The sequence below is a fragment of the Xenopus laevis genome, chromosome 4L (assembly GCF_017654675.1).
Source record: "Xenopus laevis strain J_2021 chromosome 4L, Xenopus_laevis_v10.1, whole genome shotgun sequence".
NCBI classification, from domain to species: Eukaryota; Metazoa; Chordata; class Amphibia; order Anura; family Pipidae; genus Xenopus; species Xenopus laevis.
In genome coordinates this window covers 79,670,663-79,698,249 of record NC_054377.1, presented here as the reverse complement: position 1 = coordinate 79,698,249, position 27,587 = coordinate 79,670,663, and the positions used below count along the sequence as shown (strand labels likewise).

The 27,587-nt window shown below is 36.3% G+C and overlaps 1 protein-coding gene across 2 annotated transcripts in view; it reads left to right on the top strand.

Moving 5' to 3' along the window:
• The window catches only part of pgm1.L (phosphoglucomutase 1 L homeolog), a 39,519-nt gene extending 12,569 nt beyond the window's left edge, over window positions 1–26,950 (top strand). Inside the window, exons 1-11 of one of the 2 annotated variants that reach the window (XM_018256473.2) lie at window positions 4,801–5,125; window positions 10,696–10,858; window positions 11,772–11,918; window positions 12,336–12,461; window positions 15,270–15,460; window positions 15,847–16,001; window positions 18,146–18,261; window positions 22,021–22,156; window positions 23,045–23,228; window positions 24,376–24,510; window positions 26,700–26,950. In XM_018256473.2, coding sequence (XP_018111962.1) covers window positions 4,868–5,125; window positions 10,696–10,858; window positions 11,772–11,918; window positions 12,336–12,461; window positions 15,270–15,460; window positions 15,847–16,001; window positions 18,146–18,261; window positions 22,021–22,156; window positions 23,045–23,228; window positions 24,376–24,510; window positions 26,700–26,789 — 1,701 coding nt within the window. In that variant the 5' untranslated portion in view covers window positions 4,801–4,867 and the 3' untranslated portion in view covers window positions 26,790–26,950. 2 annotated transcript variants of the gene reach the window in all.
• The last annotated feature ends 637 nt before the right edge of the window (window positions 26,951–27,587 follow it).

Sequence of the window (27,587 nt, the reverse complement as noted above, 5' to 3'; positions counted from 1 at the left end):
ATTCAGTGTTCTCAGCAGGTATTCATTTAAATTGGGCTATACCCTGGGTCCGGCTCTCATTCCTCCATTTCAAAAACAGAAAGAGGGACAAATTTTGGTGCAAATGTTTGTGCCACTCCCATTTTATGGTCGCACCCCCTAAATACTATGTCCATTTTACAAAATTTGGCAGGTTATGGAAAGTTTGAACACATTTCTGGGAGTTTTAGGGCCATGTTTTATGTGTTCTAAGTTTTTTTTTTTTTTGTCAATGAAGGTGAATTGCCCTTTAAGCTGTGAGTCTCTGTTCTCCCAATAAACTTGCTTATCTGAAATAGTTACAAATGTATCTTTGCTTATCTTAAATTGTTACAAAGGTATCAAGGTGCTGAATATTCTTGGCTCTCTACCAAGTGCCTCTTGTTTAATTAAAGTTCACAAACTTTGTATCTTCTTCTGGCTGTTAAGTGCAGGAGTCTGGACATTTCAACTAACAATCTGGGAGCTGTAGAAATCGGCACTGTCCCACAAAAAAACAGGTATGAGCTCTTTAAGGCAACCAAACACAGTACCTGTACCAGTTTAAAAACATCTTGCATAGGCAACTTTTATCTTCATGCATTTTTATAGTATCATATAAGTATGAAAAATAAAAGCCATTAAAATGCCTAACCCATACCGCTAAATGCTGTCACTTGTGCATTGCATATTGTAAGAGGTTATATATATATATTTATTATTATTTAGGATTTTGATTTGTCCCATGAAATGTTCAGGTGAAAGAATAATGCAATATTTCTGTTTGAAGCAGATTATCCGGGGAATTTACCAACTTTTTTTTGGTGCTCCAAAACGCTTATATAAAGGAGCTGCTTCTTCAGCCAGTGAATGGATGACCCTTAAGCTGGCCAAAGATGCAAAGATCCGATCTTTCGAATCCTTGAATGATCAGACTTCCCCCATCTCTGCCACTAACCATTCGATCAAATAAAAGTAGTACAAGAACAGATCAGCCGATGTTCTGCCCCTGACGGCAATCGTACAAAAGTTATGTCTGACAAAAGCTAGTGCCCGTCTCCCAATGAAAATCGTACGATCGGCAATATCGACCAAATGACCGATCTCCGTGGGATGAAAAATGTAGTGACTCTCCACACACGGTCCGAAAATCGTACAAATCATCGATTCGTATGATCGGATCTTTGCGTCTATTGCCAGCTTTAGACAGGGCAGATGCAGTGGTAAGGCCAGTAAGTCTTAACTATCATTCTACATGCGGCAGTCACAGTCAAACTGCATCTGAGAACCAAGAAGACCATTAACTATCTATATATAATATAGATAGATAGATAGATAGATAAACATGCCAACACTCAGCCTGTGTGAATCCTTTAAATACATTTTACAAAAATTGAGGTGCATTAAAATCAAGTTTTGCCCAAAAAAAAAAAGCAATTCACAATACATGTCAAGGCCCCTAATTTAACATGAGTTCTACATTGTCTACTGTGTACTACATTTTGAGGTGCATTTAAAAAGGGGTGGTTTACCTTTAAGTTAACTTTTAGTATGTTATAGAATGGCCAATTCTAAGCAACTTTTCATTTGGTGTAAAATATTTATTTTTGATAGTGTTTCAATTATTTGCTTTTTTTCTTCTGAATCTTCTCCAGCTTTCAAATGGGGGTCACTGAACCCATCTAATGAACAAATGTTCTGTAAGGCTACACATTTATTGTTACTCCAACTTTTTATTACTCATCTTTCTATTCAGGCCCTCACCTATTCATATTCTACAGTAGTCTCTTATTCAAATCAATGCATGGTTGCTATGGTAATTTGGACCCTAGCTACCAGATGGCTGAAATGGCAAACTGGAGGACTGCTGAATAAAAAGCTAAGTAATTCCTAATATCACTCTTTACAACAAACTAAAAGTTCTCATGTGAACAACCCCTTTAAACACTTTAAACCCCTAGTAACAACATACATTATGTGCAACTGAGTTGTGGCTCTGTATTCACTTACCCTTTGCTCAGAAACTCTAGTGAGAGACAAATTAGATTCTATTACATTTTTATGGAAATTAGGATGTGCTTGATCTACTGTACTCTTTTAGCCATTGCTGTATTTAGATCTTTATACCTTGTCTACTTGAAAATCATGTAAATATTAAATAAACCTAATAGGCTGGTTTTGCTTTCAGTAAGGTTTAATTATATCTTAGTTTTGATCAAGTACCAGGTACTGTTTTATTTAGCATGATCTCTTCCAAAGACACCATTAAGTGGCACTCCTCTCAATGCCTGCTCTCCCAACCTCTGCTTAGTGGTGTCTTTGGAAGAGAGCATGCTAAATAAAGAGAAAAGTAGGTATGGTCTTTTTTCCCCCCCAAAGATAACACTTTCTCTTTTTTCACTTAGTTAGGACTGATGCTTGGACACGTCCTTGAAGGGGCGCATCAGCTTATGCATACTTTGTACAAACTTTGTAACTTTTTTTTTTTATTAGAGTGACAGTTCAGTTGTGCAAAATAGGTTTGTATGTTGGAGTGCTGTGTTAATTTCTGTAGTAGTTGTATAAAATGTACATGTACACACACACACCCCCCCCCCCCCAATTGCTACAATGTTAGGAGTGGCAAAATCTTCAATGGAACAGGCGTGGAACAGCTGATGATCCAAAGCATATTACATCTCTATAAAACATGGCGGAGGCAGTGTGATGACTTGGGCGTACATGGCTGCCAGTGGCACTGGGACACTAGTGTTTATCCATGATGTGACACAGGACAGAAGCAGCCGAATGAATTCTGAGGTGTTCAGAGACATAATTTGACTGCATTTATCTGGATTTGAGCAGACAGTGATACTTATTGAGGTAGCCATTAAAAGTTATCACCAAACTTTACATTTTCGTCAAATTGATTGGGAGGCATTTCATAATGACCCAAAACATACAGTCAAAGCAACCCAGGAGTTTATTAAAGCAAAGAAGTGAAATATTCTTGAATAGCCAAGTCAGTCACCTGATCTGAACCCAATTGAGCATGCATTTCACTTGTTGGAGACTAAACTTCGGACAGAAAGGCCGACAAACAAACAGCAACTGAAAGACACCGCAGTAAAGGCCTGGCAGAGCATTAAAAAGGAGGAACCACAGAATTTGGTGAAGTCCATGAGTTCAAGACTTCAGGCTGTCATTGGTTTTCAAAAGTATTAGAAATAAACTTTTTCTTAAGTTTTTTAATTTGTCCAATTCCTTTTTAGCCCCTGAAAAGCTGAAAGTCTGCAATTCAATGAGTTGTTTCATTTAAAATTCATGTTGGGTGTCCAACTATCAAACTAATTAGAAGATTTATATTTATGATGTTTTTGTACCCAAGAACATGATGTTTTCAGAAATTTTATGAAAACATTTAAGTTTAAAAAACATTTGCATTTAGGAAGTTTGTAATGGAAAGATAAAGGTACACATTTTGAATGCTTCAGGAAGTGTAGTATGTGTATATATTATAGTTTTCCTGGGTCGTGTTACAGTTAAAGGCATTTACTACTACTACACAAGTCAACCAGAGTATTTTTTCATTAGTCGACTTGTGAACCTTGAAAATTCATATGCAATATTTTTCTTTTGAATCTACATGATATAATTGGGTATTCCTATGCATGTATGAATGACACTATTGAAATGATCCCCAGCATTCATTTTTATGATAATAAGATGCTCTATAATTAACCAATTTTGATAATGTAATATTATAAATAGCTTACTGTTTAGGGGCTATTAACATTAACGATACATAAAATTTTAAAAAATACATAAAAGTAAAAAATGTTTGCTATGAATGTTCACATGCACTATTCAGAAGACATCTGACATTCATATTTATAGCATATTTCTCATTGTTCCTAAATACACATGGAAGAGGTGATTGAGTTTTTGATTTTTATAAAGTTTCATAAACTTTTTCAGAGATTTGTACTTTTGTTGTTGGAGTAGAAAGAAATATTTACCAATTTTGTATCCATCACGGTATTTTTTTTTTTTTTTTTTTTTTTTTTAAGGGGGATGTGGAGGTTCCTTATTGTATATGCCTTTGTTTCGGTCTGGTTCTCTGCTTGGCTTTTGTACTGCTGTTGGTTTTAACCTTTGTAGTCAAATTTCACAAAAGTTCAAATTGTTTTCATTTTCCTGAGGGGGTAGGGAAAGTTATGTGTATATTCCTGGTCTCTGTCTAGGGTCTCCCCTAGGCTAGACTGTTAAATTAAAAGTGCAGAAGGAGTTTCTGAAAACATTACTGGATTAAGCAAATACTACTGTCAAAGACCCTGACACATTCTAAAAGCTATTTGCATAATACTATCTATTAAGACATTGCATTAAATGTTTAAATTCTAGGACCACCATTGCTGCATCTCTAAGATTAGGTTCCAGTCTTGAAGAACCTGGAAAGCCGTCCGTGCTACTGTGTAAATCCTGGCATCACAATCATGCTTTTCATCTCCTCCCCATTTCCTGGTAAAATACACAGGGGTGTGCCCTATGCATTTCTCCCCACTGCTGGCATTTAGCAAAATACTTTTTTCGATATTGTGCCTCAAAGCTTTTGCGTTTATTTTGCCAAGGTGTTGTAAAGTGAAATATATATGTGTGTAAATATTCCCTTCTGTGACATTGATCGCTTAGGACAAGTGCAAGAAAACTTCTTCAGTTACAGAAACCACATTAGACTCGGGATCCAAGGAGCTATTTTTGGTCTGTCTTCTGCCTCACTAAATGTCTTACCGGTGGATTTGACATTGCTGCTCCTCAAATTGATTTCTTCCATTTTTTTCCTTGCATTATTGATATTTTTTTCTGCTGTTGGCTTCTATGAATTAAAGAAATGGAAGACACTCCCCTGCCTCTGCTGACATTGTCAACTGCACCTTACTATGACCAGAAACCAGGAACCAGTGGACTTAGAAAGAAGACATGTTGTTTTGAGATCAAGGCAAATTATTTGCAAAATTTCATCCAGAGTATCTTATTCTCCATAGACCTGAGAGATCGGCAAGGATCTACCATGGTGGTTGGAGGCGATGGTAGATATTTTAATAAATCTGCAATAGAAATTATAGTGCAAATGGCTGCAGCAAATGGGGTTGGTATAATGTACATCTGCTTAAATATGTAACACTAGATAAATATCTTGCTATAGAGCAAAGCTTATTTTTTTTTTTTATGGATAGGCCGGATAATAGGATTGTACTGTCCTCTAATAGAATCTGTGTGTGTGTTTGTATGAATGCATATAGGATTGCAAAGGAAAAATTAATTATTTGCATTTATTTGATGTCAGTGATAAATGCCTTTTCTTGAGATGAAAAGCCTCATAAAATTGGAAACCTAGTAATTGGTTGGCACTCTAGGATTTTATGAACGGAAGGGGAAGGCTGCTGGGGACATTATGCTTCTATTTGCAAGGTAAATGAAGAGGCATTAGTGACCAACACCTTGTAGCCGCAAATTAACTGTAAGTGACCCCTCTTTAAAAACTCTCAGTGCAAAGAATAGCACCAAAAAGAGAGTTTACTATGGCAACAATTACAAATGGTGAATACCAACTCTATGGTACAATGCTCTAAAGTCTCTATGGTATAGTGCACTATAAACTCCATGGTTTAATGCAATACAAACTCTATGGTTTAATGAGCCACAAACTCTGGTAATGCCAAAAAAAAAAAAAATATAGAAAGTGAAGTGCCCTGATAGATTTAGATTACGGTGTACGGCTGCTGTGGGCCCAAGGTGGTATAATAGCTTAAAACATTGTAAGCATTGTAAACAGATGTAAACATTGGTGGTCATATTATATGATCCAGTTCATAAACTTGTCTCCCACTTTAGTTAATCCTTCTCCTCTCACTTAGGCTGACGTTAAATGGGATGTTTGTCGCACAAACTCGACACAAATTTCTCCTAGATAGTAAGCACCTAGTTACAAAGTAGGCAAAGCAGTATTTTTAGATTTATAATCGTGTTCAGTTTTCATTTATCCTCTACATTTTAAAATATATATTTTGATTTTCAAGCTAGAAATTGTACAGAATTTTGCAATTATCACGTAAAGCTTTTTAGTTCATTTTCATCAGTTTTTGCATTTGTTTGCATGTAATCTTAACACTATATTGAATTCCGGCCTTTCTTTACAAAAGGAATGTAAGCATAATAGATACTGTTCCTTTTGAGTTGGGGTTATCTTTACAGTATTGAAATGATCTGCTGACATTTAGCATACATTTTACATGTGTTCCAAATGGCATGGCATGATCTGTGTCTTTCGAGAAGCTAAAATCATACACAATCCATCACATATTCTAGTGGGGATCATTAAGATCATAGGGAGGGAATGTCTTTATAGAAGGATAAATCTGACAAAACCACATTTGCATTTGTTTCCAAATAAGGTTTTCATGTTGTTTTCTTGTATTCTGCACTAAAAAATACTGTTCAAATAAGGAATAAGAATAACATTGGAACAGTGGAAGAACAATCTAATGAAATACATAAAATTAAATTTGAATTATAAATAAGGGCAGACCAGAAAATGAAGAGCCATTTTAACTGTGAAATCAGAGCTGTTCAGAAACCAGGGATCTTAATCCATCCCCTAGGCCCTCAACTGTACAATCACAGGCTTTCCTCACAATGTTTAGGTGGATCAGTCTGTTGGGCAGGTGGGTCTGTCAGTATGGCTCCATCATTAATTGATACATGTGTGCTTGTAAAGATTTATTTCAGTGACGTGGGCCCTGAGGTCATGGTTAAGTAGGACTAACATAAAGAGCACTTTCATCTGTATATAACATGCAATGGAGTGTATGGTTGTCCAGCCTTGGAGCTGTTTAGATTCAATACTGGGCTGGCATCACAAGAGCCTAAGGCTATAGTTATAAACTGCATCCGTAGTGTGACGAGTGAAAATGCTGAGCTGCATGGAGACAGTAGCTGAAAGTCTATACTCGGCACTACAGTACCTGCCATGGTTGCATTCATTGAATAGTGTTGATTTCAATGACCTTTGGGCAGCATACTTTTTACTGTACTATTGAAATTGTTGGTGGGGCAAATGAGGAAAGTAATTGCAAAATTATACTAAATCAACTAGATATTTTTTTTTTTTTGTATCCTGCATAGCTTTTTGGATATACTTTGTATCTGAACTAAAGAGCAAGTTTGTGTGATTATTACTAGCATTGGCTTGCAGTGTGTTTTTCAAACATAAGATAGCGCCTAGTTTCTCAAAGATGGAATTATGACCCACCTAACAGGGCATTTATTCTATGCAGTAAGTAGAGTTAATTATGACACATTAACTAACTTATAAATTGATTAAGACACTTGTGTTGCTGTCGAAATATCCACAAAGTTTGGTTTGAGACTCTGGCATATTGCAGTCAGCTGTGGTTGTATCGTGTCTTTATCTTGTTGTTTTCGCTTGACCTTAAATTGTAATTTCTGTTATGTATTTAATAGCGGCACTAGGTTATGGAGGGCAAGTTTACCAGCAGGTACATTGTCAGTAAATTTGTAATACCGGCCCCAGCCTTGGGTAGTACCATTCTGGCTAGGTCACTGAAACCAGGTCGCAACCCTCATGGGACTAGTTGCCTTCATATCCCCTGTGTGTCCACATGGAAAAACCAAACAATTTTTTATTCAGTATGTGTTAAGAAAATGTACAAATTTGCTAAGGTCTAGAAACAACAAGCCAATCAGGTCCATGCTAATTTCTGATTCAATGAAATTATTTACTATACCTCTAGAAACACTGTACCTTTTTATTGCATTATTGTATGAGTTTATATCTGTCTGATTTTTACAGACACACTAGGGGTTTATTCAATGGGGTTTAGTAACTGAATGCACCCTAGAGGTCAAAAAGCTTTGTGTATACATAAATTAGTAAAGTAAAAGGACATGTTTTATGTTTCATTAGACATAATGTTTGGCTGTGTAATGTTGTGTATTCTGGGGCACTAAAAGTGAAATTTGTTCTGCATATACAACATACTGAGTAACTAAACATGGTTTGCTCTAAGTTTAATGGGATTCTGTCGTGATTTTTATTTTGTAGTTTTTATCACTAAATTAGACTCTGTACACTGCAAGTAATTCTATCGTTTTAAAATGTTATTCTAAAGAGTGATTGAAGTTTTGCAGGGCACCCGGAAACGAAGAATATATCTAGCCCCACATCAAACTTCAAAATTAAAAATTCAATGAATGCAACCATGGCAGGTACTGTACTGCAGAGTATAGACTTTCAGCTACTGTCTCCATGCAGCTCAGCATTTTTCTTATTTATTTGTCAGAATGTTACCCAAGTGGTATATTTCCCCATAGAAACTGCAGTACAATGCAATTTTATCTGTATGTCCACAAACAAAATAGTAATACAACAAACCATTATTTATTCATCCAGTGTATATTCCATGCTACCAGTCACTAAAATATTTTGTATTGCTGCTCTTTGTGGCCAGTGATTACAAATGAAATATATAGCAGTATAAATGAGTCAGTGAGTCCCTTTTAAACATGCTGTGTATGCAAGAGAATTAAACACGAGACTTTCCCTGCTTTTATTATGCTAGGGTTCCTAGCATAATAAACATAACATAGGCACTGCATTTATACTGCTATATATTTCATTTGTAATCATTGGCCACAAAGAGCAGCAATACAAAATATTTTAGTGACTGGTAGCATGGAATATACACTGGATGAATAAATAATTCTTTGTTGTATTACTATTTTGTTTGTGGACATACAGATAAAATTGCATTGTACTGCAGTTTCTATGGGGAAATATACCACTTAGGTAACATTCTGACAAATAAATAAAAAATGTCACATGCAGCACTTACATGCTTCTCCCCAAATTTCACTTTCAAAATCTGTTAACCTACGCCTTATATATTTATCATTGGTTGTGCCAACTAGTGAGCTAATAATTAATTGGATTTTCAACTGATAAGTAACAACTGGCAACCAGTCGGGCATATGTTGTTTTTCTCTGTACTGCAGAGATAATAGTTATTTGGTTGTAAGGGTTTAGTGCTGTAGGCCAGGGGTCTACCTTGTTCCTACATAAGCCTGTATAAGTGTAGTATACATAGTGCTTCTGTAAATGATACTTGGGAATGTTGGAGAAGCTGTGTAAATACTGCAGGGAGGTGGGTTTCAAAACAATGCAGCTGTCATGTACACTCAAACATGAAAACTGCCATTCATTTGGGATTAAAGTCTAAAGTAATGAACACATAATATTTCAATGATCCTAATAGCCTCTTATTTTCACCTGGCAGCGGTGCATATTTATTGAGCTAGCTGTCAGACTTAGAATGTTGGTTTGTGTTCATTTGACAACAGTGTTGCATAGATAGATGTCGGGCATTTTGCCCACTGAGATTTCTGTAAGAGATCCTGTATTGTATAAATGAATTTCATGAAAAATAGATGTTTTTTGCACTTCTGCTTATTAGCCTTGGAGTGAATGTATGGAAGGAAGATTGAAGTCAGTCAGTGTTAAGTTGGACGTATATGGTTTAGAGCTCCTTGACTGGATTGTGGCTATCAAATTGAGCTGATCTGATTGAACTCATGCATGATCCTCAACCGCAGACAATAATTGATGATGGTGGCCATTGTTTTAATCCCTATACTTAGGTCAACAGTCAGCTGTCCAAAGTGGCCAAAGTCCTCATCAAATGTCTGCCTTGATATGGTTCGATTTGGGGACCTCTTCAGGTTCATTTTATGTCATAAGGTGATGGAAGATCTACAGCAGTATTTTAGTTAAATTCATTATTAAGTATACACCAGTGCACTGCAGTTCAAAAAAAAAAAAAGGATCCATATATCTGCTTGGCACAGTCCCAACATTAGTATCTTAAATGATGCACCTTAGTAATGTCTGACTCTTTATTTAATCAGCTGGAATTAGAGTTAGAGTAGCAAACTATAGAGCGAGAACATTAGCTTGGGGCTGCACAATGAATCTTGGCATTACATAAAGTTTAAAGGAACAGTTGAAAATAAGAACTGCCTAAATAGATAGCCTTTCCAAAAAAAAATGTTTCTAATATAGTTCAGCCAAAAATGTAATCTATAAAGGCTGGAGTGACTGTATGTGTAACAGAACAGAATGCAACTTCCTGATTTGCAGCTCTCTAACTCGAATCTAGTCAGCGACTTTATATAAGGGGGGCCACATGGGACATAACTGTTCAGTGAGTTTGCAATTGACCCTCAGCATTCAGCTCAGATTCAAAAGCAACAGTTATGACCCCCCCCCCTTCTAGTCACTGAGTGGTTACTGCCTGGTAACCAATCAGTGGAAACCAAGAGAGCTGCAAAGCAGGAAGTAGTGTTCTGGCTATGATGTTAGACATCCAGTCACTCCAGTCTTTATACATTACGTTTTTGGCTAACTATATTAGAAAAAAAAATTATTTTGCATATACAATCTAGTTACATAGTTTTTATTTTTACCCTGATCAATTCCTTTAAGGAAAACGCACATGTGTACCAGTTCAGTAGGCATTTCATTGGTAAATCTGGACAGCCTATAGTATTAAACATTTTTTGAAGCACATACAAACCAAATGATTAAACTTATGTATTTGTGTTGCCTCCAATGTTTCAATAACCGTTTGTGCTGTATTACAGATTGGACGCTTGGTTATTGGACAGAATGGCATTCTCTCTACTCCAGCAGTATCGTGCATCATCAGAAAAGTTAAAGCCATTGGTGGCATTATTTTGACCGCTAGCCATAACCCAGGGGGCCCAAATGGAGATTTTGGCATCAAGTTTAATACTTCCAATGGAGGTAAATGAGTGCTTTACTATTTTAAGATTTGGGTTGAAAAAATATAAGAGCCAAAACGTTTCTGAAAAAAAAGTGAACTAAACTGCCCATTTTAACTTAAACTAATACGACCCCTTCACGGCCCCCCTTACCCAAACACATCAAAGCAACTCCTGTCCGCCAAATGCAGAACCATACAGCAGGATTTGCTGCTGCTGTGTTTGCCAATGTTTTATATTCTATACTAAACTTAGGCTCATCAGCACTATAGGAATGATCCATGCCTCCAGAACTGGGTGGTGTTAGTAAAGTTTTGTAACAATTTTTAATCAAAACATTGCCGAAGGTTCTACTTTTATGAGTATGAATTCATGACAAATACTGTTTTGACACTATACTCTCTTTAAATTTGTTAATGCAAAATTATCAAACTGCTCCATTTCTAAATATGGCCAAACTCGTCGTGAGTAGCGCGTTTGCTCGTCTGAAATATGTTTAAAAACTGCAAAAGGTTAGATCCAAGACCTTTTACATCTTAAAATGTTCGAAAAAGTTAATCCTGAAGCATCTTGCTCCCTTAGGGTAAAGGCAGATGGTACATTAGTACATCTACTCCAGTACAACAAAATGTTGTTAAAAACCATTCCATAGAAATCTGTATCTCTGCTGCTAAAACATTTGAATCAGTCACACCAAAATGCAGGTGAAAGCAATGTTGAACTATAACGTAATTCAAAAATTTTAAATTCAAAAATTTTACTGGCATAGATCCAGACTAACTTCAGTGGGATGGTATTTTCCAACAGAATGCGCTGGAGGAGATTTAGCACAGGTAGCAAAAATGCAGAACCTGCCATGGCCCTACTATGTACATATCCATAATGAAGACCTAGTGCGAATTTCCTTTAACTAATTGTCTTTGTCTCTTGACCAGGTCCAGCGCCTGAAGCCATTACTGATAAGATTTTCCAGCTCAGTAAAACCATAGAAGAATATGCTATTTGCCCTGATCTTAAAGTCGATTTGGCTACAATTGGAAAACAACAGTTTGATTTGGAAAACAAATTCAAGCCATTTACTGGTAATGTATGACATTTTGCATGGTGCAATGGAGAAATTATTCATGCAGGATAAAGTTGAGCTGGCAGAGGGAAAGCGATTCTGTGCCTCCTCTCCTGGTAGGACTGTACGCTTCTGTCAATAACGAGGTTTTAGAGAAAGTAGGTAACCTGGCACGTAGGGTTGCCACCTTTTCTGGAAAAAAAAATACAGGCCTTCCTATATATTTATATTTTTCCCTATTAACATTGGGATCAACCATCATTTTTACGGCCAGGCCAACCCGTCGGTGGCAACCCTACTGGCACGTAACCTCTCTTTTTAACATTGCTAAACATTAATACTTTCTAAAATCTCCTATGTTGTTTCATGTAAAAAATGTTGAAATTGGTGAATTTCACATGTCTGTAGTGATGATGTCCATGTTTTCTTAATGCAGTGGAGATTGTAGATTCGGTGGAAGCCTATGGAAACATGCTGAGAAATATATTTGACTTCAGTGCCCTAAAAGAGCTACTTTCTGGACAGAACAGGCTTAAAATTCGAATTGATGCAATGCATGGAGGTAATGTAATTGCTTTACTACAGAAAATACATTTACTTTCACAGTCAAATGCCTACATTACCCGGTTAAAGCCTGGTGTTAGAAGAAAAATGAGAATTCTACTTTACAGATCTGGTCCAGTCTAGACCAGCCATAGATTTATTGCAAGGCCAAAAAACCCTATCCTAAGCAACTAGGGGCAGCAAGTCATCCAAATACTCTGGCAGTCTGGGTGCACATTGGTGGCCCACAAATTCTGGGTGTTTGTATCACTTGTAACACAGGAAGCTCTTCTGTGCAGAGAGACCACTGTAATGACCCCTGCCTACCCAATTTCTTGTGCGGCCATCTTGTTTACAATGCTATCTTTCCAGTCCGGGATTTCATCCATATTCACAGTGATGGCACAACAATGGAACTTTGGCATGCAAGAAGGGAAAATTCAGGCCTGGCCTAACCAAGACATTGCCAGGCATTACACATATAACAGACTATGTTGATAGGGGTATTTAATTTTGTGGAAATCTCAGGCATGCTCTCGTCCTCTGACTTTTTTTTATCTTTACACGAAGTGGTTGTCATTTCTTCAAATACTTCCTTAAGAGCAAGACTTGCTGCTGAAATACATTTTGTAACAGCAGATTCAGAGATCTGACAGAAATTGCATTGTTTCGCCCTGGGTAACCCCATTAAACAGATACCTGTGTCAAAAATATACTACTAACATACTACTGACAGCATAAGCCTCACAAGGCCTAAACCTGCTTGTCCCGGTGGAAAACTTTCCTGATAAGTTGTCCCCATACCATCAACTGAAGCCCTGTAGTTGCCCAGTTGCTTTATGGTGATGACAGTTTAAAGCCTGCATCTCATTGTCTGTTCTTTTAGTGTAGCTAGAGGGTGTAACTGAAGAGATGAAAGAGAAAGGGTATCTGTCAGGGAGGTTAAAAAAAAATGTGACGATATGATCCAACAAATTATTTTTTTTAAAAAAACAATTTTTTTTGCTGCATAATATATTTTTTTTATAATGTTTTTTTTTTAAATTTCCAAGAATTAGCCTGGGAAGGTAAGAAAAGAAAGGGTATGTTTTTTTTAATTACTACTTTTCAGTCTCAGTATACATTATTCAGTGTGAGCTCAGCTGAGAATGGCCTGAGCATTTTTTGCTGTTGTGTTTTTATGTTTTCTTCACAGGGAACTTCTAAAGGTGGCCATACACAGGCAGATAAAGCTGCCGATATCGGTCGTTTAGACCAATTTGACAGCTTATCTGCCCGTGTATGGGGGCTTCCGACAGGTCTTCCCGATCGATATCTGGCCACGATATCGATCGGTAAGGTTTGATTTTTTTTACCCGACCAACCTGACGGAGCCCCTTGGCGTATCGTAATTCTATTGTTCGACCATACGGCCGACTGTTCGAATTACCCCCGATATAGCCATGCCGTTGGTGCCATATGGCGATGTTGCCAAACGAGCGGATCTTTGAGTCTATGGCCAGCTTAAGTCAATGGATCAGCTTTGCAATAGAAAGATTGGATTAAAACCAGTCATATACCTTGTTATAGTTACTATTGTTTTGTCAAAACATCACACTATGAAAGGGGATCGATCATGGGGAACCACTCGACTTCATAGATCTTTGAGATTTATGCTTTTGTGCTTTAACATTTTCCATGTGAATCCTTAGACAGTACATGCTGTTTTTCTTGATTTCTGTTCATAGTCTACACATTTGTAATTATTTGAGTTTTGCAACAAAAATGGTTCATAGAAATCACCTCTTAGGTTAATTCATAAACAGTACTAGTCAATAATTGTTTGCAACACACCAACTCAGAGCATTTGTTTTATAATAAAGTAATTAGTTTCTTGGAAAGGTCTTGGTTTAACCTATCATTTTAGAATTTCTGCTTAGGATTGGATGCTATGGATAGTTATTTGGGCCTTTTTGCATATTTTCCGATGGTGGAATTGGCATCCTTTGACTGAATAACATCTATGTAAAAAATACTAAATTTACATTGGCTCTAGAGAAAGGGTGCCGAACTAGGATTTGTCTATTCTATCCTTCATATACAATGTGCTTCTCACAACATCACTCTGCATACAAAATACCCTTTATGTACCTGAAATTTTGCTGAGCTATTGCAATAATAAATAAACTCTTCAATTGTAATTGAGAGAGTGCTGTCATGAAAAATAAATTTCAGAGAAAAGGTAAATGCTAAGGACAAAAAGCAGAGGGAAAATGCTCAACGAATGCTGCGGATCCATCAATTTCCCCTTCTGGATTTGGGAAATCTATAACAAACTACATGTGCACGTCGGATCTCTTGCAGGTAAACATGGAGCAGATCAGCTAAACATTATTGCTAAATGAAACAAACTATTGGATCCTTCTTAAAACACAATCGCATGGCTGAGCAGGGAGAAAACAAGGCTTAAAGCTTGTTCCATTTAACAATAATGTTTAGCTCCATGTTTGCCTATGAAGGATCGAAAGTGCGCATGAGAAGTACATTTTCTGTTCAAAGTTTTTAGGGGTAAAATACAAATTTTTAATAAATTAGAATTTTTAGAGATTTATCATACCCCAAAGCTGCTAAAAATCCTAATGCGAAAATACGCCATCTCAAACCTGTTGAGGTTGTGTAGCTTTGATTGTTTTCTGGAAAAATTATTGATAAACGAGTTCAAATTCATGGAAGGGAGTTGGGTTGACTTTGTTTTCATTAAAAAAAAATAGATAAATTAGAGTATTAGATAACCAGCCCCTAAAATAACTTTTTTAATTTTTTATTTTTTTTTATTTTACAAAACTAGTTGTTGGTCCTTATGTGAAAAAGATCTTGTGTGAAGAGTTGGGAGCTCCTGCCAATTCTGCAGTAAACTGCATACCGCTAGAGGATTTTGGAGGTCACCATCCTGACCCAAATTTGACATATGCTTCTGAGTTAGTGGACACCATGAAGACTGGCGAACACGACTTTGGAGCTGCCTTTGATGGAGATGGGGTAAGAAAAGATATTATTATTATTATTATATTAACTCACAATTTTTTTAAAAAAAATCTGGAGTTCTTTTCATTGATATAACATCTTTGCATCACAATATTTTGGAAATTAAGTAAATAGGATGCATTAAGTTGTGCTGATATAATGTTAAGTATAAAAATATACATATGTAAATCAAAATTGACAGTTTCTAAAACACATTTAAATGTGAGGCTTGCTAAACATTATTTGTGATACCAACACTGGTATGGCTCTCTCCCTCTCTGCATCCTTATTTAATATAAATAATTCAGTAAGCTATAGCAGGACACTCTAGTTTGTATTGCCTCCAATACCTTTTACAAAAAATTGGATTCTAATGATTCCCTCTCTGATTTGTTCATTAGGATCGGAACATGATTCTTGGAAAAAATGGCTTCTTTGTCAACCCTTCTGACTCTGTTGCTGGGATAGCCGCCAATATTTTTAGTATTCCTTACTTCCAACAAACTGGTGTTCGTGGGTTTGCAAGGAGTATGCCAACAAGTGGTGCCCTTGACAGGTACGATCTAATTATCATTGCGTAATTGGGGGTCCATACATCTGATTTCTGTATATCTTTCACCACAGCCAGAGGGACATGCCCCGGTTCCAAAGGCAGCCAATAAGGAAAAAACATTTTATATCAAGAGATATGTCCCACGGCTTGTATTTAGTAAAAATAATTTATTTTCATATATAGTTCATATTTAAAAATTAGATACATACTGACCCCACATGGCCCACCTTACGAGTTTCGTACCTTCTGGCACTTTGTCTTTACGATTATGCCCAGTATTGCCAGTCCTGAATTTAGAAATGCTGCTGCATGCTAAGAAATCCTACAGCTGGGACTGAATTTTGTCCATTGACTGCATTGTTGATTGCATGGATCTAGTGGCAGATGGTTTGAGAACATGCTTCTTTATCTTCTAAAATCTATTTGTAGCCCCTCTGGATATGAATGTTAATATAATTGTCACTAATGGAATTCAGATAACAGTAGAGAGATTTGCTTGTGTTAAGCTTTGAGTGCTAAACTGTTTCACACAAATACCTGTATTCTTTTCTTGTCATGTCTCCTAGACACATTTTAAGTTCATATTACATAGAATATGAGAACAATATGCCTTTTTTGCCTTTAGGAAATGATTTCTAAAAAGCTCCCACAAAGAACCGTAAATGCTGATTCATCTGGAATGCCCCATAAATCTAGGTTCTTTACTTAGATCATGTAAAGAAAACTGCTTTAAGATTCCATGCTCAAAAACGTTTTTGGTGGCAATTTGGCCAACTTTTTTAAAATGATGACTTCAAAGGTCTTAATATAAATTTTCCTTTACATTTCTCTGATTAAAATATTAAGGTGTGAAGAGCGGCTAATGCATAATTTATTTTGTTGCTATTTTCTGCTTTGCTTCCATCTTGCAGCCCTAGTATTGACTAATTTAACATTTTCTGAAGCTGTTTGGGTACAACTTTCCTAATCGCATGCCACAGCCTTTCTGTTGTGCTAGAATTCACTAAAGAGCCCTAGCCTATTATTGTTAAAGGAATAGTAACATCAAAAATTGAAAGTGTTTTAAAGTAATGAAAATATGTTCTGTTGTCCTGCGCTGGTAAAACGGACCTGTTTGCTTCAGAAACACTGCTATTGTTCATATAAACAAACTGCTGTGTAGCAATGGCGGAAATTGAAAAAAGGCTATATGGCACAGGTTAAATAGTTAAACAGCCATAATGTTCTACAGAGCTTATCTGCTGAGTCTTTTCTCCTTTATACGACTGCCCCATTGCTGCACAGCAGCTTATTTATATAAACAATAGTAGTGTTTCTGAAGCAAACACATTAGTTTTACCAGTGCAGCACAACACAGCATTATATTTTTATGACTTTAAAACACTTTAATTTTTTTGTTACTGTTCCTTTAAAGTGTTATTTAAATCCACTAGATGTAGACTGTGTAAGTAACTCTAAAACAAATGTTGTAGGTGTGACTGCCAAGAGTAGGGATCCAGGCAGTTGGAGATGACCTCAGCTATGTAATAAAACTCTTTAAAGGACCAGTAACATAAAAAAAAGTGTTGCTTTTTAACGAAAAAATAACACCACAACAGTTTTCACTTTTAATTTGCAAAGGGTTTATTAAGCAATCACTTACCGATTCTTTGCTTGCGCTCCTCTTCAGAAACGGCGACTGGGTGATGATCCATTGTGCGGCGGTCAGTTTGTCCTCCCTGGCTATCTCCTATAGAAGTCAGGGAGGAGAAATTGCTGGTCCTTTAAGGTTGCCTGGGTTCACCTGAATGGTTAGTGGTTTGGTGAATCTAAGAAAGAAGGTTATACAAATACTGTTAATACTTTGTTCATCAATAGCAATATAAAGGCTTGAAAATGTACAACATAAAAGTATTTCATTCACACTACTTCAGATTATTTCCTTAGCAACAAAGAGTCAACAACAGAACTGTGGCTTTACTGCATGTGTTTATTACATGTCACATAAGAGCATAAAACAGTTTCATTCACCTTTTATGTCACATAAATATGAAGCAAGAACACCCTGTAAAATATCTGCTTCTTAACTGCAGCAGTATGCTATTAAAACTTATGGTAGAGCCATGAAAACATTAATCCGGTATTTTCTTTTCTTTTTTTTTATGCAGAGTGGCAAAAGCTACAAAGATTGCTTTATATGAAACTCCAACTGGGTGGAAATTCTTTGGCAATTTAATGGATGCAAACAAGCTGTCCCTGTGCGGAGAGGAAAGTTTTGGAACTGGTGAGTGGGGGAGGGGGAGACGAGTCCCTTTGGTTATTTTTTATGAAACAAGTTAATAACTATTATGTCCGCATCCCAGATCTAGCTTTGAAGGCAAGACATTGTGATTGAATGGGGGTAAATTCAGGATACAGAAGATAAAAATCGTTAACAGTAATAGGCTAAATTCAGGCCTCCCGCATTCTACAAACCTACAGCTCGTAGCATCCACCCACCTGGATACATTTCACTCTGCATAATGGAGATATTAAGCTCCTCAACTGAATTCCAGAATAGCCTGAATAGATATGCACCTGACAAGAACTGGCCTTTGGTTGTTTCACCTGTGCATCCATATTGGTAGAACTCATTTGCTATCATATAAGGTCTAAAATACTCATGGTAGGTTGTAAATTAGGTTATTCTGTGGATATTACACAATATTACGTTCAACCATGTTTTGACTGAAAGGTGTTTTTTCCATCTCTTGTTTGGGGAGCAACATGGCTTGAAAGTAACTTCTGTAAGAAAAGTTTTGCACATAACGTTTCATAATAATTGACAAATACATTATGTAATAAGAGGAAACTGATCAGAGAACTAACTTCTTACCCCTGCAGTAGCTCATTTCTATGGGTGCCTAAGACTGCAAATTAAATACATCTCTGGCCCTTCATTGATGATTAGTAGAAAATAAATTATGTACATCAGTTTTGCAAAAAAAAAAGACGCATATAAAACTTTCCTGTAGTCTAGTACAGAGTTCTACACACACATAAATACACTACCTTCTTTATTCCAGCTCTTAATTCAAGAGTGTCCATAAATTAGTCTCCCACATATTTTCTAGGTCTGACCTATGCCAATGCTCTGCTTTCTAGCTTTTTAATATTTTCTGCTGAAAACCCATTTACCATGATAACCAGATGATCCTTATTTCACCTCCACTTAAACAAAATTCTGTAGCACCTTTATTTACCTGAAGGAATATTGAGCAACTAGCATGGTATTGAGCCAATGGCTGCAGATATTTCTGGATGTAATAGTCCTTCCAGTGCATTAACATTATAAATCAAGAGTGGCCACAAAGAAGACATTTTGAAATATTTTTATTAAAATAATGGATCTTCATACAGTAAGTCTACCTGTACTAGAAAATCATGTAAATATTACATAAAATCAGTAGGCTGGTTTTGCTTCCAATAAGGATTAATTATATCTTGGTTTGGATCAAGTACAAGGTACTGTTTTATTATTACAGAGAAACAGGGAATACTTTTTTTTTTTTTTTTTTTTTTAAATTCAGATTATTTTATTATAATGGAGTCTATGGGAGACAGACTTTCTGTAATTCAGAGCATTCTGGATAATGGGTTTCCAGGTAACTGATCCCATACCGGTACTAACGTTGAAATTACAATGTATAAGATATTCCCACTTGTTATGCAAAATGTGAGATTACTCTGTTTATTTCTAAAAATGTGGATTTTTATATTGGGGATGGGGTCTAGGCTATCCTTGATCTTGCTTGTACCAGAGCCATTATTCTGTAACTTCATAATTTGTTGCCTTTATGTACTGCTAGTTTTGCACCTGAGTGATTCAGTAGCATTTTCTCTTCTTGTGATGCATCATTGTGGGCTCATTCTCAACTTTGTTTGCTTCTTAGAGTGTCCGATACCAATAAGTTGCAATATCTACAGAATGCATACTATATTACAACAGAGCATTTTTGGTCTGGGAAAATTCAGGAAAAGCACTGTTCAAAAAAATAAATAATAACTTTCATAAAAATTGGCAGACCATAAAATTTCTTCTTTTAAAATACATGTAATTGGAACATATGCACGCTACAGAGAAAACTGGGTACTTGACAAGAGACTAACCACATATTTCCTTTCCTGTAGAGACATTAATTTAGACCTTTTTATATAAACATTTAATTTGGCGACCGACATTTGGAAGCTGCTTTTTTTTTTTTTTTTTTTTTTTTTTACAGATGTGTAAATGAAATTCAGCATTTTATATGGAATGCTGTCACTGCCAAACATTGCAAATGACAGGCGCAGCATGCTTGCATTACACAAAGAGGCATTTTGGACTGAAATTTTAAAGAATTTGGCAACAAGGGTTGGCAAAAGCTTTTATTCCTCCTTTTTTTGTAAAAAAAAAAAAAATAATAATACAGCAATAAAGGAGTTTCCTAAACAATGAAGGCTGGTGCCACAATATAGACGGATTCATGTTAAGATTATACAACAGAGAAAAACTATGTATATGTTTATAATGTTTCTATAATATATATCATTTTCTAGGTTCTAATTTTAATTAATCACTGCATATAAGATACTGTATGAAAGTAGCCTGCAAACAATAAAATGATGGAACCAAAGAACTGTCACCGTTTATGTATACTTACTATGTGCAAAGTGAAACTGATACTTATTTAGTAATCATTGTTGTGTTGTGGTGGCTCTTTGTTGTGTTCTTAAATATACTTCCTGGTTATGTCTGATGGGCACAGAAAACCACATCTCTGTGATCAGTTTCTTTTCTCGATTATGGTATCTTGAAAAAGGTATATATTGGGAATTGGCTCCTGTTAAAATTGTAGGTGTGTGGGACCTTGGGTTATAACCTCTACTGGGACAGGAACTTGTGTAAAGGGATCCAAGTCAGATAGCCAATAAATTTGAAATTTGGACTGAATGTCTATTTGCTGCCCCAATTTCTTCTGGAACTATAGCACAGCAGCTATTGCACAAAAATGTGTATATATATTATTAATAATAATGGTATATCATTTTAACCTTATTAGTTAAAGGAGAAGGAAAGGTTAAAACCAAGTAAGCTTTATCAAGGTCTATAAATATACCAGTAAACCCTCAAAAGTGATGTTGCTCTGAGTCCTCTGTCAAAAGAAACACCACATTTTTTCCCTTCTATTGTGTACACATGGGCTTCTGTATCAGACTTCCTGTTTTTAGCTTAAACCTCCAGGGCATGGCATGAGCATGCTCAGTTTGCTCCTCTCTTTCCTCCCCTCCCTGCTGTAATCTGAGCCCAGAGCTTTGGGTGAGCAAGGAGAGATGTGATATGATGTCACACCAAGCTAATATGGTAGCTGTTATCCTAAACAAGCAGAGAGAGAGCTTCTAGAGCTGTTTACTCTGGTAAGCATTCTACAGAATAAATATAGTGTTATAGTTTGCACTATTGTGGCTTATCTATTACCAATAATCTGCCTCAGTAGCTTTCCTTAGTCTTTAAGGGGCCCTCTAAGGGGACTTGAACCAAAAAAGCTGAAAAGCCATATGAATAGAGAATCAGTAGTTGAGTGTAAATTTAGCAAGTGACTAGTGATTTAATATTCTGGAAATAGTGGAGAAAGACTAGCTAAATAATGAGGAGTAAGTGTGCTTGTAATAATTATACTTCTGGTTGGCATTCCAGAATATCTGTACCATTCTTCAGCACACAGACATTGGAGCATGTGTCGTTTGAATAGATCAAAGATATATTAATCATTGAATTTTTATTTTTAAATTGGCTGAGCTGTAATTCAAACCTGGAGACGATTGTTGCGTGAAGCTTATTGTAAAGAATATCATGACTGGCTCTCAGCTTTTTGGTTACATTTCCAGCTGTTGGATGATACTGCCATTGTTTTTCAGAGAGAACTGGAGTACCACTTGTTGCACATAATTCATCAACAAATATTAAATGAGATTTAAAGGATTTTTAAATTTAACAAGACCTTTATTTTCATATATCCAATAGGCTCTGATCATATTCGAGAAAAGGATGGACTTTGGGCAGTTCTTGCATGGCTATCAATCATTGCCACACGCAAACAGAGTGTGGAGGAAATTCTCAAAGATCACTGGCAGAAGTATGGTCGTAATTTTTTCACACGGTGAGCTGCCCGTTTCTGTTCTATCTACATTTTTCCAAAGGAGACCATCCACAAAAATTGCTACATCGACAATACCACTTGTTATTATGGTCATTCAGCTGGGTAGATAGAAATTTCTGGAAAATGTGTTATCCAAATGCAATTCTAATTAATTTATAATGAAGCACAATCTTTATCATATACCAGTGTAGTTATTTGGCTTTTCATTGGTTAAATAGCAATTTACAGAAAATATCTGGATTTCTGGAAAAAATATCTTGATCTGTAGAAGGGGAGGAGGTGACCCCTGTTTTTTGTTTTTGTTTTTTTTTTTTTTTACCCAAATTTTAAATCGGTCTATCTGTGATACATTTCCTTATATAATACTGAACAGTCAAGGAAAATGTTTCCATATTTTTCACTAAAACTGCTGTGTGCATTAGGACATAAAGCATTGGTAGATATCCGTGTGAAGCTTTACTAAAATGATGTTTTCCTCTGAAACATTTATTTTGAAGAATTTACAAATACATCATTTCCATGTATCTTTTTGTAAAAGGCAACACTATCCAATATCTTAAAACATATCTTACTGCTTTATTGAACACAGATTATGTTGACTCAATCCAAAGATAACATGGGGAGAGAGATCATTCCAGAAAAGTTAAATGAGAATTACTGCCTATAAAATTGACTACAAAGGCTGTATTGCTGTACCAGTTCAGAGTTTCAGCAGCTCTGTAATATTAATGATCCATGCCTTTTAAGATTGCTCGCAGCAGCTACCAATCCAGGGTCTTATTAGGTAATATTTTGAGTTCAAGCTACAATGCAATTGCTCGGTATGACATGTTTGTAGGTAACAATTGTTTTAGACCATGGTTCCCTTAAACTCAAATTGTGTTTTAGATATGATTATGAAGAGGTTGATGCTGAAGGAGCTAACACAATGATGAAAGATCTTGAAGCATTGATGTTTGATCGCTCATTCATTGGCCAGCAGCTTTCTGCTGGAGATAAAGTTTATACTGTTGAAAAAGCAGATAACTTTGAGTATAGTGACCCCGTCGATGGAAGCATTTCAAGAAACCAGGTAAGAGACTACAAATATTGATTGAATTTTGTGCTGCAAGAGTAGAACATTCTGTTGAAACTAAGGGTCAAACCATTTATTGCCAGAAATGTCAAGATGGTGTAGCAGTAGGAGTAATGCAGTGTTGTTACCTTAGCAAGCACTCATAAAAAGATTTGACTGAGGTTCAACCCAACTTTGCACAAAGTGTCTGCATTTATTCTTGATATAATGTAATATTATGGATATAACTTGTGCTAAATGTGACATGGCTAAAATGAGGTTCTGATTTTACTGAGGAAGGTACAGCAAAAGTAATACACAAACGGTGTACATGTTGCCTTTATGAATCTCTCAAAAACATAAAAATGGCAACCTTTTTTTGTTCTGTCTCATTTGCACATTCTTTTAATCTTAATCTGGTGCTTACAAGCAGGATTTATGGAACCTGAAGCTAAACATATTCAGGTCAAAGAACCCTGATTTATAGCTTCTAGCCTATCATCCAGTGTTCCAGCATTTAGGGCGCCAGTCCTTTTCTGTCTTACCTCAGATTTTTTGTTGTTGTTAAAATCGATAAAATGTATGAAATGTTTAGCTAGTTTCAGCAGCCAATCAAATATTTAGCTTTATTCTAATTATACTTTTACAGTAAAAAAGCGGCTGCTCATTGGCTGCCAATGATATCTGGAACTGGCAATGTTTTTTTATGCTACAATATACCCTCTGCATTTTGCAAGAAAGAATAAAGCAACATTTGTGTTAATGAAATTAAAGAACGTATACTCAATATAAAGTTTGGTTGCTTAAAAATCCTGACCACGGGTTAAATGAGAGAATCAGAATTGATGTATGCTCCTATACAATAACCTACTGGGTCACTATGTTTATATTCTATCATTGCCCCTTTCTATTCTATAAATGATAATGCTTTAAGGAAAAAGGAATTTTAAAACGCATAAAAATGGCAGCTGCAATTCTGAATTCTTCATGTTCAGGTGTTAGCAAATAGAACTTTTACAAAGTATACAGGAAATGTTTATCATGCAAATCCGATACCCATGCTCTTTGTATAAAAATACTGAGACCAAATTGTACAAGTTTTGAGAAGAAATGTTCAAGCTTCTACATTATTTGGTATATAAAATCTACATTTATCCATTTTTAGGGATTAAGGCTCATTTTTGCTGATGGATCTCGAATCATCTTCAGACTTAGTGGTACAGGCAGCGCTGGAGCTACCATTAGATTATATATTGACAGCTATGAGAAGGATTTACAAAAAATATATGAAGACCCTCAGGTAAATGCCACTAATACAATGTCAATACAGTTTTTAAAAGCAAATTTAATATGGGCTTCTGCTGTAACTCTGAACGGTATTTATAGGGAAAGCATCCTAGTCCTTTTTGTGCTCTCCATTGTTTCAGGGGGCAGAACTTCCTTTTAGCACTGCCTACGAGAAGGGGTGGAGCAATAATTTGGACAGAGCTAGAGTGAAATATATCTGTGTTTATGCTACAGATTAGCATGTAGTCTTTTGTCTTCTCCTCTTCATTATCCCTTAAGGCCATGTGACTCATCATTTTTCCATGGCAGTAAGTAAGAATCTGCTATTTGTAGACAGAAAAAATCTCATCCGGTTTTTGGACATACAGAGCAGATTTTGGCCTGAAAATGCAAACACGGGGCAACGTCCAATTTATTGGTGTTTTTCAATAATGCCGAGTGATATAATTTAGACTTATCTGTCACTGCTTTTGATCTCAACATTGGCTTGAATTGCAGCAGCCTGTTACCCCTGGTGTGCCTTCAGCAACATTGCCAAACAAGTGGATCTCTCGGTGTATGGCCACCTTGAGGTGGACGATATCGGACTGATCCGATCATGGTCCCTAGGACCCAACGATCTGATCATAATGCAGGAGTACAGGTGGTTGATTTGCGGAACCGTATCAACGAACAGATGCAGTCTGCGATCCGGCAGGATTTTTAGCCCTGCCCAATTGACATCTGACTGACAGGCCAATAAGCTTCCGACTCTGTCTGTCGTCCGCTTTTATCAGCCCGTGTATGGCCACTTTAAGGCATAATGTAATGTATGATGAGCCTATAGTTTTTTTATTTTTATAATGCTTCAATAAACAGAAAATATGCCTACCAGACTCTGTCCTAGATATAGCATAGTTTTCTTTCTGTGAGTTTCGCCCATGTTCCACTGCACATTTGTAAAATCCTGTGTTTACATTTATTCTTTAATCTGTTGATACTTGTGGCCACAAGACTGTTTGTGGCTTGAACACAATGTGCTTTCCATTTGGATTTACTGTATACCTGGAGAGATTAAATATAGTTTTGTTTGAATGTGCCCACACTGCAGCCATTATTGCTTACATACTTTTTATGCCCAACAGATCCTTAGTTATGGGGAGACTGGAATTCAAAGCCTAATGATTTTTTAATTTGTAATGTCTTTCTTATGTTCTAGTTCTAGATATAGCCTTAGTGCTGTAGCCAAACAAAAATTCCCTCATGTGCTTTCCTGTGACTCTTGGCAAAGAGCCAATACCTCCTCTTCAACAAACAAATCACAGTTATGCATGCATGGGGGATCAAAGCAGTTCTACTATGAAACTATATTATTTAAGGGATTTCATGTATGGAAATATTTAAATAGTGATCCAGGCATTGGTGGTTGCAAAAATCAGGAATTTTCTTTCTTGATCAAGAAAATAGTACAGCATAGGTATAGGTTACAGTATCCTAATGGCGGCTTGTTCACTAAACAGACAAACTTGTGTGCTCAGTTAGACCTATTTAGTAAATTAATTCATTATTCTTGAGCAGGCATCTTTCTCAGTCATCCCTATTCCTTATAGGGGTAGTTCAACTTAAAATGAATTTTTAGTATGAGGTAGACGTTGATATTCTAAGACAATATTTTTCATGGTTTTTCAGTTATTTATCTTGTTGTTCGGTAGCTCTTCAGTTTGGTATATAAGCAGCTATCTGGATTCTCGTCTTATGTACCCTAGTACATAAGGCAGTGGTTTGAACGACAGACAGGAATATAATAGAATAAGTAATAAAAAGTTACACTAAACAATAAGTAATAACAATAAAATACAATAATAAATAACAATAAAATAGCTTTTGGCCTTCTGGGGTAAGTAACGACCATTTCAAAGCTGAAATGAAGCAAAAGAGGAAAGTAAATAACTCAAAAATTAAACTGCAAAATTGCTAGGAATATGCTATTCTATAACATACTAAAAGTTAACTTAAAGGGGAACCACCTATTCAGGTATACACTGGGTGAAATGTAGTGGTTGCTTTTCCCAAGTATCACAATTTTTTTGCTTCCCTAAATAACTGGTGCCATCTTGCATTTAAATGACCAACAGGATGCAGGGGCAAAATATTTGGTTTGTTGTTTGTTTAATGAAGACGAAATACCCATACATATTTTATGTGCTTTTTTTCTATTCACAGGTTATGTTGGCCCCTCTTATCACCATTGCACTAAAGATCTCAAAGTTACAGGAAAGAACCGGTCGCACAGCTCCTACTGTTATCACATAAAGTGGGATACAATTTCCAACAAAGTTTTTTTTTTGTTTCTTCCATAGAGAGCCATCCCATAACTGTTCCCTCAGTCTTTCATCTTTGTGCCGTAGTGTGTTCATTGCTATTCATGTTCCAGTGACGTGCGCAGATTAAAAGTACAGACAATTTTGAAATCATTTTATTGTTGTGGTTATTTATTTCTTCCTTATTGCACACTCTGCTTTGTGGTAGGCATTAAAGATGCTGTGGGTACAATTTAGCTGCAATACATGGGCAGATTTAAGTTGCGGATTCGGCCCCTTCCGAACTGTGACCTCTTCCTGGTAGGCCCAAGAATAGATATCTGGCAAAAATAGTCCAAATATCAATGGATCAATGCATCAGCGTGCAGAAGCTTTTCTCACCGAATGGGCCTGCATAGGTTCCTTTTATGATCCAATCTTTAGCCTGGGGTCAAACTATTGCATCAGCACAATTTGGCCCAGAACGTAGGTGGAAAAAACGACAAACAAACATATATCAATATGTATTGTCAGCTTTGTTCTGCTTGCCTCCAAAGATAATATTGCTTATGTACATTCCAATAATTGAATATTACTGTCCTCCACAACCCGCTCTTCAAGTGAAAGGCAATGCAATGAAGTAGTGTCAACCATTGTGCTATGCCATAATCTTGTCAGTGGCAAAAGGCACTTGACCTAATTAGATCTTAAATTAGAGTGCCTGCATTGCCACACTCGTGCTTTTATATTAGATTCTCTTTGTCTTAGTATGGGAAATCCTGTTTGATAAGAGCCATAAAAAAATCCTTTA